At 41.7% G+C, this 12,850-nt stretch overlaps 1 protein-coding gene across 1 annotated transcript; it reads left to right on the forward strand.

The window, feature by feature from the left end:
* The first annotated feature begins 9,101 nt into the window (after positions 1 to 9,101).
* LOC114438275 (transcription factor HES-2-like) lies at positions 9,102 to 10,071 on the forward strand. The gene is made up of 4 exons (XM_028409498.1): positions 9,102 to 9,225; positions 9,331 to 9,426; positions 9,536 to 9,623; positions 9,731 to 10,071. Exons 1-4 carry the CDS (start codon positions 9,136 to 9,138, stop codon positions 10,069 to 10,071), a joined length of 615 nt encoding a protein of 204 aa, XP_028265299.1. The 5' UTR covers positions 9,102 to 9,135.
* Positions 10,072 to 12,850: the final 2,779 nt, after the last annotated feature.

The raw sequence follows: 12,850 nt of genomic DNA on the forward strand, positions 1-12,850 counted from the left end.
GTGTGTGTGAAACTCACAAACAATAGCTCCAAATGTCTCCATACTTACATGTGTTGGTCTGACTGACTGTGTCTGGTATGTCTAATGACTATGAGACTACAGGGGGGCTGTGGTGCTGGGACAGGGTGGACAGTCCATTGTTCTTGCTGGACACATGTGACTTGGAGTGAAACTGTGAGTGAATTGATGGAAGCTGCATTGTATGTGGCAGGAAAGATGATGTCTGAGGCCACCAGCTCTGTTAAGGGAAGGTTTTTCCAGCTTAACATAGATGGCTTCCTTGACTCCTCTTTCAAACCATCTGTCCTCTCTGTCTAGGATGTGGACGTTGTTGTCCTCAAAGGAGTGTCCTTTCTGGACTGGGATGTCATGGTTGTCTTGTCTAACAGCCAAAACTCAATTTTGGTGTCATCAAACTAAAGACATTTCTTACTGATGACTCTTACCACATGCCCTTAGGGTGGATTATGTGCAGATTTAGTATTTCTATAATAATGGTTTCTTGAATGGTGCCTTTCTCAGCTGAATAAGGCTCAGTTTCTCAGTTGTATGCAGAGTCTACCCCATCTCTGCAGCTGAAGCTTTTAACCTCTTCAGAATAGTCTCAGGTGTCTTGGTGGCCTCCCTCACCAGTCTCCTTGCAGTCACTCAGTTTACGATGACCATCATATAACTTCTGCTTTTTAATACCTTTTGTTGTTTGGATTGATCTTCTGTCTTCATGATCTACTGTTCAAGACACACATATATCACTGAGACACATTGCACTGCACTCTGCTGATCTCCGTTTCACTAACAGTGAGACTCGACTAGGTCATTCCCTTTAATGGGATGAATGATAATAGAACACCACTTCTTTCACATCATATATTTTCATATGTCTATAGATCTGTTAGGGTAAACCTTCCATTGAATAATTTCTGCATTTATTAATGTTTCAGCTAATAACAAGCTGTTTAGTCCTGACTGAATGGCAGTGAGCAGTGAGCCAAGAGGTGCTAGGCTTTATTGGCCAACAAACACATACTAAAACCTGGAGGGGTATGGTAAAAAATCCTCTTCCAGAAGGAAATAGTCAATCATGGTAAAGAGTATTTCCACATGCACAATGTAAATATAAACTTAAGGGACTTTAATCTTCTAGTGAGCATAAAGATTGGATTGCAAAAAAGGTCATGTGGTCAGATGAGCCTGTTTCCAGAGTGATGAGAGCATCAGGGTAAGAGGTGGCTGAAGTGATGCCTACTGCCTTCTGTACATCCCTGTGGGGGAAGTGATTTGATCTGGGGTAGCATCAGTTGCTCAGGCCTGGGTAAGTAAAGTAAGTAAACTTTATTTATATAGCACCTTTCACAGATAGGATCACAAAGTGCTTTACAAAGTGCAGTTACAACCAAATAACATATTAAAATGAAATAAAAACACAATTAAACCCAGTCATCTAAAAGCTTGTCTAAATAAAAATGTTTTCAGCTGCCGTTTAAAAGAATCAACAGAGTCAGCCACACAGATTGAGAGGGGCAGGGCTTGCCCATTTAAAGCTCTAAATGTTAGGGTTAAAATTTTAAAATCAATTCTGAATTTAATGGTGAGCCAGTGTAAAAAAGATAAAATCGGGGTAATGTGTGACCGTCTGTTTGATCCTCTTAAAAGCCTTGCAGCGGCATTCTGAACCAATTGCAGGCGTTTGAGTCCAGATTTGTTAAAACAAGTAAAAAGTGAATCGCAGAAATATAAACGAGACGAGATAAAAGCATGGATAATCATCTCTAGATCTGCAATTGACAACATTGGCCTTAATTTTGAGTGATTTCGAAGTTGAAAAAAACAGTTCTTTACAAGTTGTTTTGAGTGGCCATCAAGGGACAAAGATTAATCGAGCATAACTCCAAGATTCCTAAGACTTGGTTGAACTGATGTGCCCAGAGAACCAAGGTGGGGAGTGATGATGACAGGAAGTTTCTCATCTGAGGCCAACACAAGAGTCTCTGTTTTGTCATCGTTTAGTTGTAGGCAGTTTGCTGCTAGCCAGTTTTTGATGCAAGATACACAATTTATCAGTTCTTGTAGCCGATCTAACTCTGTGTCTTTAAAAGAACAATACAACTAGATATTATCAGCAAAAGTGATAAAACACATTTTTAAAAGCACTTAGTGCTTTTAAAAGTGGACCAAGTGGACTAAGTGGACCAAGAACAGAACCCTGAGGAACACCGCAGGACACATCAGACATGATGTTATTAACAAGAACAGCAAAAGTTCTGTCACTGGATTCAATGATACATCATGTGGCCGAAATAAAAAGAGGTCATCAAGAAAAAACACATTGTTGTCTCGAAAAGTAGCAACAAAATCCGCCCAATCTACACAAATAACTTAACACCAGTTCAGGTTTGTGGAACTGAGGAGCTCCCTGCGTATCTGGAGCACCACAGAGGACTGCCCTGTCTCCGTTCATGTTCACTCTGCACACCTCTGGTGTGTAAGAGACAGGCAACAGGTTGACAGCTTTGTGAAGTGATACCACCTGCTGCTAAAGCTGAATGAATCTAAGAAGATTTTGCTGCCCAGATATGTAAACTCATCATAAGACTGGAAGCATCATTGGACAGAACATGGTGACATTTCAGTCAGGTCACTACACAAACTGCTCTCCATCATGGATAATCCATCCCACACGCTCCACAAAACTCTGCGGAGACAGAGGAGCTGTTTCATACAGACTGCCAGAAATAACATACCTCGCACCCCTATATATATATATATATATATATATATATAGATATATATATATATATATATATATATATATATATATATATATATATATATATATAGATATATATATATATATATATATATATATATATATATATATATATATATATATATATATATATATATATATATATATATATATATATATATATATATGGGGTGCGAGGTATGTATTTCTGGCAGTCTGTATGAAACAGCTCCTCTGTCTCCGCAGAGTTTTGTGGAGCGTGTGGGATGGATTATCCATGATGGAGAGCAGTTTGTGTAGTGACCTGACTGAAATGTCACCATGTTCTGTCCAATGATGCTTCCAGTCTTATGATGAGTTTACATATCTGGGCAGCAAAATCTTCTTAGATTCATTCAGCTTTAGCAGCAGGTGGTATCACTTCACAAAGCTGTCAACCTGTTGCCTGTCTCTTACACACCAGAGGTGTGCAGAGTGAACATGAACGGAGACAGGGCAGTCCTCTGTGGTGCTCCAGATACGCAGGGAGCTCCTCAGTTCCACAAACCTGAACTGGTGTTAAGTTATTTTGTGTAGATTGGGCGGATTTTGTTGCTACTTTTCGAGACAACAATGTGTTTTTTCTTGATGACCTCTTTTTATTTCGGCCACATGATGTATCATTGAATCCAGTGACAGAACTTTTGCTGTTCTTGTTAATAACATCATGTCTGATGTGTCCTGCGGTGTTCCTCAGGGTTCTGTTCTTGGTCCACTTAGTCCACTTGGTCCACTTTTAAAAGCACTAAGTGCTTTTAAAAATGTGTTTTATCACTTTTATGCTGATAATATCTAGTTGTATTGTTCTTTTAAAGACACAGAGTTAGATCGGCTACAAGAACTGATAAATTGTGTATCTTGCATCAAAAACTGGCTAGCAGCAAACTGCCTACAACTAAACGATGACAAAACAGAGACTCTTGTGTTGGCCTCAGATGAGAAACTTCCTGTCATCATCACTCCCCACCTTGGTTCTCTGGGCACATCAGTTCAACCAAGTCTTAGGAATCTTGGAGTTATGCTCGATTAATCTTTGTCCCTTGATGGCCACTCAAAACAACTTGTAAAGAACTGTTTTTTTCAACTTCGAAATCACTCAAAATTAAGGCCAATGTTGTCAATTGCAGATCTAGAGATGATTATCCATGCTTTTATCTCGTCGTTTATATTTCTGCGATTCACTTTTTACTTGTTTTAACAAATCTGGACTCAAACGCCTGCAATTGGTTCAGAATGCCGCTGCAAGGCTTTTAAGAGGATCAAACAGACGGTCACACATTACCCCGATTTTATCTTTTTTACACTGGCTCACCATTAAATTCAGAATTGATTTTAAAATTTTAACCCTAACATTTAGAGCTTTAAATGGGCAAGCCCTGCCCCTCTCAATCTGTGTGGCTGACTCTGTTGATTCTTTTAAACGGCAGCTGAAAACATTTTTATTTAGACAAGCTTTTAGATGACTGGGTTTAATTGTGTTTTTATTTCATTTTAATATGTTATTTTGGTTGTAACTGCACTTTGTAAAGCACTTTGTGATCCTATCTGTGAAAGGTGCTATATAAATAAAGTTTACTTACTTTACTTACCCAGGCCTGAGCAACTGATGCTACCCCAGATCAAATCACTTCCCCCACAGGGATGTACAGAAGGCAGTAGGCATCACTTCAGCCACCTCTTACCCTGATGCTCTCATCACTCTGGAACAGGCTCATCTGACCACATGACCTTTTTTGCAATCCAATCTTTATGCTCACTAGAAGATTAAAGTCCCTTAAGTTTATATTTACATTGTGCATGTGGAAATACTCTTTACCATGATTGACTATTTCCTTCTGGAAGAGGATTTTTTACCACTACCCCTCCAGGTTTTAGTATGTGTTGTGTTGGACAATAAAGCCTAGCACCTCTTGGCTCACTGCTCACTGCCATCAGTCAGGACTAAACAGCTTGTTATTAGCTGAAACATTAATAAATGCAGAAATTATTCAATGGAAGGTTTACCCTAACAGATCTCTAGACAATGAAAAATATATGATGTGAAAGAAGTGGTGTTATATTATCATTCATCCCATTAAAGGGAATGACATAGTCGAGTCTCACTGTTAGTGAAACGGAGATCAGCAGAGTGCAGTGAATGTGTCTCAGTGATTATATGTGTGTCTTGAACAGTAGATCATGAAGACAGAAGATCAATCCAAACAACAAAGGTTATTAAAAAGCAGAAGTTATATGATGGTCATCGTAAACTGAGTGACTGCAAGGAGACTGGTGAGGGAGGCCACCAAGACACCTGAGACTATTCTGAAGAGGTTAAAAGCTTCAGCTGAGATGGGGTAGACTCTGCATACAACTGAGAAACTGAGCCTTATTCAGCTGAGAAAGGCACCATTCAAGAAACCATTATTATAGAAATACTAAATCTGCACATAATCCACCCTAAGGGCATGTGGTAAGAGTCATCAGTAAGAAATGTCTTTAGTTTGATGACACCAAAATTGAGTTTTTGGCTGTTAGACAAGACAACCATGACATCCCAGTCCAGAAAGGACACTCCTTTGAGGACAACAACGTCCACATCCTAGACAGAGAGGACAGATGGTTTGAAAGAGGAGTCAAGGAAGCCATCTATGTTAAGCTGGAAAAACCTTCCCTTAACAGAGCTGGTGGCCTCAGACATCATCTTTCTGCCACATACAATGCAGCTTCCATCAATTCACTCACAGTTTCACTCCAAGTCACATGTGTCCAGCAAGAACAATGGACTGTCCACCTGTCCCAGCACCACAGCCCCCCTGTAGTCTCATAGTCATTAGACATACCAGACACAGTCAGTCAGACCAACACATGTAAGTATGGAGACATTTGGAGCTATTGTTTGTGAGTTTCACACACACCACCCACTGAGGTCCTCCACCACATATAAACCATGTTTCTCCACCAAACAGTTAGAACTGATGAACATACCATCCCCCCATGTGATGCATGGTGGTGGTAGTATCATGCTGTGGGGTTGCTTCTCTGCAGCAGAGTCAAAGCCCAGACCTGATCTTGGAGAGAACATGTGGCTGGTCTTGACAAGGTTTTTTTCATGTTTGATCCCTGTGCAACCTGTCAGAGTTTGAGTGTTACAAAGAACAATGGTATCAAGTAGCAGTGTCTGGATAAGCCTGACAGACTTAGCCACACAGAATTTTCATAAACACTGTAAATGAATGTTGTGATCATCACCGTGTGGTGTGAGGTTTTGTCTTTGTTCTCTTACCACACTACATACTTACCCAACCAGCGAAGCAGTTGTGGTCTCATACTATGCTCTGTTTTTATTCTTTGTTGTTAATGACAAGATGTCAATTGTTTCACTACCAGAGTGTCCAAACGCCAGGTGTGGTGTTTCAGTGTACTAAAACATACTGCATATGGACTTAGAAAGACATGCAGGTTGAATTTTATAAGTAATGCTGTACCCTGTTCTTGTGCGTGGTTTTGGCTTCATCATGTATTTACAGTACTTTGCTGCCTCTAGGTGTAGCGAGTGATGGCAGAGTGTTTGTTTTTTTTTGTATTACAATTCCTTTCAATGTCTAATATCCAACACTGTTATTTCATGATGTAGGGTCACTGTCAGAGAGGCAGCAAAAGTTTTTTCTTTTTTAGCCTTTTAATACATGACCTTAATGACTAAGAATCCTACATTACACTCACTTGCAGTTGGATCAAATAGAGACAACTCATAACACTGCTTGAAAACACACATGAACACACCTAATACTAAGAAATGTTAACTTAAAATGTCCGTCATGATATTTGAGCATATTTTGCTTCCTAATTCTGACTGGATTTTTTGTGTGTGTACATGTGGCTTTAGGACTTTGAGAGGAATAAGAGAATAAGAGAGAAAGACATGATCTTTGGACCAACTAAATCAACACCCTGTCTTTTATTTTTAACTGTAAAACACTTTGTGTCTGCTGGTAGTGATGTGTGGTGACTTAGATCTTAGAGCTCTCCATTGTTTGAGAATGAAGCAAAACGCCTGTTCACATCACGCTGTGGTAAAAGTCACTGCCCCCCCCCCTCCCCAGCATCCCATCTTAATTCCCATCAAGTGTCGGTACATTTTCAGACAAAGGCTCCCTGTTATCCGGCCTGCACAGATGGGTTGCCGACGCCGAATTTGCTTGGAGAGACAAAAGAGAGGACTCTAACCGTAAGAGAAACACAGAGAAGTACAGACCTACCCCCTCCCTCCATCACCATCATCCCTCCATCCCAGCGGGGCGGTGAGGGGCGCGTGCAGCAAGTGTGCCTCTCAATTTCAGGGCCGCTTGGCTTCGTTGAAGTACCACGAGATCAACATGCTGACCTTCACATTTACAGATTATATATTTACAATCCCACTTGGAGGAAAACAGAGAAATGCACATAATTCACCTCCAGCTTTCTCACTGTCTCCCTAACGACTCATAAAACGGATTTGGCTGTATTAGTAAGGCAAAGGTGGGAAACCTTTGGGAAATCTTTATCAAAAATAACAAAAGAATACTCGTTATAGAAGAAAACAGCAGAGTTGTTTGCCTTTGTGGGGCTGCTATGTTTGCGTATATAGTCGTTTAGTGTTGATATCATGTTTACTGTCATCTGCACGATTGTTAAGATTTTCAGGTCAGTATGTACCATGGGCACCTTGCGCGCGTGAAATATGGTTCCTGAGACAAACACCTTTCATCTCCATCAGCAGATTGAGCTTTGTGTTTCGTCATCACCATGCAGCTATTGATAAAGACGCATTTTATGAAAGCTTGGACGCTAAAATATCCATGAGTCAAGCTTAAAGACAATTGCAGCACGGAGTAAAACCGGGGTGAGTGGGTGTAGGGGTGGGGGGGTTTGGTTCAGTTGGACACAACAACGACCCATTAGAAGCATGCAGATGGGATACCCACGCCAAAACTGCGTGGAGATCATGTGTCGAGCGTGTAAAGTTTGTAGAAATAAAGGAGGATATGCAACAGTGTGTGTGTGCGTGTGTGTGTGTAAGCGCATGAGGGATTGGTAGATCTCCACTGTGGGACTGGGCTGCTCGGGATGCCTCTGTGGGATGGGGGTGGGGGGGTGGGATCGTAATTGGAGGTTGGTGGGGTTGGGAGCTCTGTAACAGACAGCCATCTGGTCCCCGTGGCGCGTGCTGCGCGCGTGGTTCCCCTGAGTGCAGTGGCATTTGATGGGTTGTCACCAGTTTGTATTTAAAATCAGTAACTCGCAGCACGATCCCTGAACCAAATAGACTTTGGCTTCAAACCAAGCAGCGCACAATGTTGGTTATAAAATATTATATCAAGCAGAAGCGAATATTAAAACTGCCTGTACGGTAATGATGGGCCATTTGATTTCTGTTGGTTTCCTTTTGTGACCGAAGAACACAGACACCCATCATACCCTCCCTCAGTTTTTCAGCTTCCACGCTTCTCCTCCAGGCGTTAGCAAGTAGGGGGATACACCCTACAGGTAGAGACCCCCCCCTCCACCCCACCCCCGGGGCAGAAACTGCATAAAACGTCATATGCAAAACTATTGTTGTCAAAATCTAAGAGCAGATGTTATTTGAAAGTAGCGTGGCTTGGGTTGGTGTGATTGGAGTAAGGATGTGAGTGGACACTTTCTTGCACGCAAGCCTGACCCCTATGCCACCATTGCGTGTATTGCACCCACTTGTTTAGTGCGTATTTATTTTAAAAAGGCACACGAAGTGTGATAAAGTGATACAAACATGCAGAATAAACCGAAGACACACAGCAACAATGCATATCATGTAGTCATTCATTCATCATGTGCTTACATTGTGTTTCCACCTCCGAGCACTACAGCAGTACGCACTTGTGATTTTTATATATATCTATATATAAAATGAACAAAACCTATAACTGATTTGACCCATAACAAGTTAATTTGTGTATATTTCATATGTTGTTAAAGTAAGGGGTTTTGAAGAATTAGTATTTTGTTAATAAGCTTCAGCGCATCCACACTTTAAGCGTCTTTACGCACACATTTCTCCAGCTTTTTGATGCATTTTCTTTGTCTATGGAACATAACGCAGACACGCATTGCTGCAACGCTTGGATTAAAGTAGAAGACAGATGGTTATCTGACTAAATTTGATGCTTTTGTGTTGTTTTCGTCGAATACTGTCCAGTCCAAATCGTATTGTGTTGGCTTGGGGGCGTACCCGTGACGCACGGAAACTGACGCCACGGACCTGGATATATAGCGCTGCTCTTGGCCGTTAGAGACACTTCTTCTCCGAAATCGGTTCTGAACACTCTTGTGGCTACAGGACAACAAAGAACATGTCTCCAAACACTGCTTGTGAAGCTCTCCAGGCTTTTTCTCCAATGCTAACGGTTGCGAAAAGAAAGGAGGCTCTTGAACTAAGAAAGGTAAGCGAAGAGACTGATTGTTTTTTTTACTATCTTAATACTTTTTCGTTTGTATTTTATACATAGTGTGATGCATGAATACTAAATGCTATGTGTCTTTTTCAGACTATGAAACCACTGATGGAAAAGAGAAGGCGCGCCCGTATCAATGACAGCCTTAACCACCTGAAAAGTCTCATCCTCCCCCTCACAGGCAGAGATGTAAGTTATTTAAATTTACAATTGTCTGTATCCATTTTCAGATGCAACGAGTTAAAATGAACTCAGTATTTAGGTTCATATGAATAACACTTGCTTTTATTTTCTGCAGAAAGCTCGTTACTCCAAGCTGGAGAAAGCCGACATCCTGGAAATGACTGTGAGGTTCCTTAGAGACATCCCTCCTGTCAACACAAAAAGTGAGTAATGTTTCGGCTCCTTTAACATGTTTTACAAATAAATGCATAAACTGCGGAGCATTTAGTGTTGTAGAACACATCAAACTAACAGTCCATTGTCTTTTCAGATCCCGCAGACAGTTACAGAGATGGCTACAAAGCCTGCCTCCAGCGCGTCTCCGCTCTGCTCCCTAAAACCAGCCTGGACCAAGACGCGTGCCAGCGGGTCAACGACTTCGTCCAGCAGTCCATGTCCACCACTGTCACACCAACCTGCCGAAACTGCTGCGCTCAGACCTCCAAGACCTTTCCACAGATCCAGCAGAAACTCCTGGGTCTCAGATCCAGCCTGGAGAGCCAGTCCCGCAGCAGCGGCGCATTGGCGCCCAGCCGTGCGTCAGGCCCGCAGCCTGTTGGCGGTGCAGTGTGGGCCTTGGTAAATTATGACGACCAAGATCCCCAACGCTGAGAAAAGACTGTAATATTTAATATGTAGGAAACATTTTGAGATAGTATCACTTGTAAATAATGAATTACCGTTTCGTTTACGTTGCTGATAATTCGTATTATTGAGTATTATATACTTGAGTTTTGCGCACGAGTCTGTTGTCCGTATAAGTTGACAAGTTTAGACAGTCGTATTTTTTAAAAATCTGCATATGTATACGTGAAATATTTAGTCCTCGTTGTGGGCTAAATGATTAAGGGCCACTGAAACAGCCCTGTAAGACCCAAAGGGTCGTTTTATGTATGAATTTGCACAACAGACGTCAGAGTCCTGAGTCTGTGCAGATGATCTTTGTAGACATCAAGTGTCTCAGGAAGTATCTCTGTTAGGATGGATATTTGTTTTTGCTATTGACAGCAAATGTTGTATATATGTACACAAATAAAACTGCGATGTCGTGGTTAGATGTTGCTCATTTTTGTTTTTTTTGTGTGTTTGCACATTATGTTGAGGGTGTTTCTACTCATGTGAAAGTTGACCCGGAATGTCCTCTGTGAGATGAACACTTTGATAGTTGAATGGCTGAATTCGGTCAATGTATGCTGAAGATACGCTGCGTCAAAAAACGTACGGAAGAATAAAAAAGAAGAAGAAGAAGAAGAAGAAACCCTAACCCTAACCCTAACCCTAGCAACGGCAAACTAATAAACAAACACCCAAGGCAGGTTGCCGTGCGTAAAATACAAACAAAAAAAACAACTGCAATCAATGGTGACGTTCCATTCCTTATATGGAAACACGCGTCTGTCTGATAACCAGTAAAGATGTGACACCTCATGTCTGAACAAAAGCCGGTATTTTGCGGTCAAGCGCGCCCACGTCAGGCAGCCATTCATAAAAACCTCCCTTGTGGATTTAGTTTGATCAAATGCGGTCTCTGCTGCCCTCCTCCGACACATGCAGGTACTGATTATTCTTCATTCTCATCCAGTTATAGTTACTTCTTTGGAAATCCAGCAGGAAATTAAACCGGTGTGGTTTCCCCCATTCAGCGTCATTTCAGAAGAAAATATTTGAAAAAACCAATGAGTCATTGCTGCGATGTCTATAAAGTGTGTAATTTTCCTCTAAATGAGTCATTTACCAAAGACGCTGTGACTACAGCAGCCGGCGGAGGCCAGAGGAGTCCGTTTCCCGGCACAGCACACAGAAAATCTCGCTGCAACACGAGACCAACAATCCCCGAGAGCTTATCATCCCCATTTCAACCATGTCGGCGCCGCGGACACACAAAGCAGCATCCCCCCCTCTGCTATGCAGGTAGGATGTTTATATACCTAACGGTATCACACGCGCAGCTAACATACACGCGCTGATAACGTGTTGTTAATCGACAAATGACGAGAACGGCGCGGCTGGCGGCGTCGTTGCGTGAGCGTTCCTCACCGGGCGGACGATGGCACAGATAATCCGCTTCAGGTCCCGTTATAACACGGCGCACACAGCGCACTTTCTGCACAGGCACATCGCATGCCGGCGACGCCGTGTAAGGATTGGTTTGTGTGAAATAAGACGTTCTGGGGCTGTTTGCTGAGAGCTCCCGGTGTCATGTGAGCAGCATTCGCGTTGCATGTAAAGACCTCAGGGCGCGCGGATCGGCCAAGGACACGGGCTGAAGGATGGCCATCATCAGACCGGAACACAATATGTCTTATCCTCTGACGGGAATTTCACTCTTGCGCTGTAGTTTATAAAAATACCAGGATCCGAATAAGATCTATATTGTTGTGTAGGACTTGTGAGGTAGGCCTGTAGGTTATGGTTTTAGTTTAGTTAAGCAGAATCGTCTTTGAGTAGCCTGACATGAGAGAAACAGGGACCTTCCCATGAACAAACAGGGCTCTGATAGCTTTATCCTATACACTTTGAATGTTCCAAAGACAATCAAAACAAATCATAAAATTTGCCAGAATAAAAACATGCCTTTAAAAATGTCTTAAGTTCTTAGATGTGTAAAACTGGGGCAGCATGGGCAGAACACAGAAAAGAGGATGTAACACTAGTCTAGTATCCTTAGAATAAAAGTGTTAAAAGTGCTGGAAGTTGCTTTTTAGAAACCTGGATGTAAATGCAGTATGTTGTCTGTTGATATGTACAGTTTATCATAGGTGCTGTGATGGAAACTTAACTTCTCATATCATACTGCAAATGTTATATAACTTGATCAATGCTGTGGCTGCCATTTGATTTGAAACACCTGTGCTCTGTTATTATGTATAATTAAGATTAAGATTAAGAAACCTTTATTAGTCCCACAATGGGGAAATTGCATATTATTTATTTATTTATTTAATTTATTTAATATACACGGATCAAAAAAAAAATAAAGGCAACACTAAAATAACACCTCCTAGATCTCACTGAATGAAATGTTGAAAAGTCTTCATTCATTACATAGTGGAATACATTGAGAACAAAATAACATAAAAATGATCAATGTAAATCAAAATTATTAACCCATGAAGGTCTGGATTTGGAACCATACTCAAAATAAAAGTGGAAAATCACATTACAGGCTGATCCAACTTGAGTGGAAGTTCCTCAAGACAAGTCAGAATGAGGCTCAGTAGTGTGTGTGGTCTGCACGTGCCTGTATGACCTCCCTATAACACCTGGGCATGCTCCTGATGAGGCGGTGGATGTTCTCCTGAGGGATCTCCTCCCAGACCTGGATTAAAGCATCAGTCCACTCCTGGACAGTCTGACACCGCCTCATGCTACCTCTAGGGGTGAGAGCACT

The sequence above is a fragment of the Parambassis ranga genome, chromosome 7, assembly GCF_900634625.1.
Source record: "Parambassis ranga chromosome 7, fParRan2.1, whole genome shotgun sequence".
Classification (NCBI taxonomy): domain Eukaryota; kingdom Metazoa; phylum Chordata; class Actinopteri; family Ambassidae; genus Parambassis; species Parambassis ranga.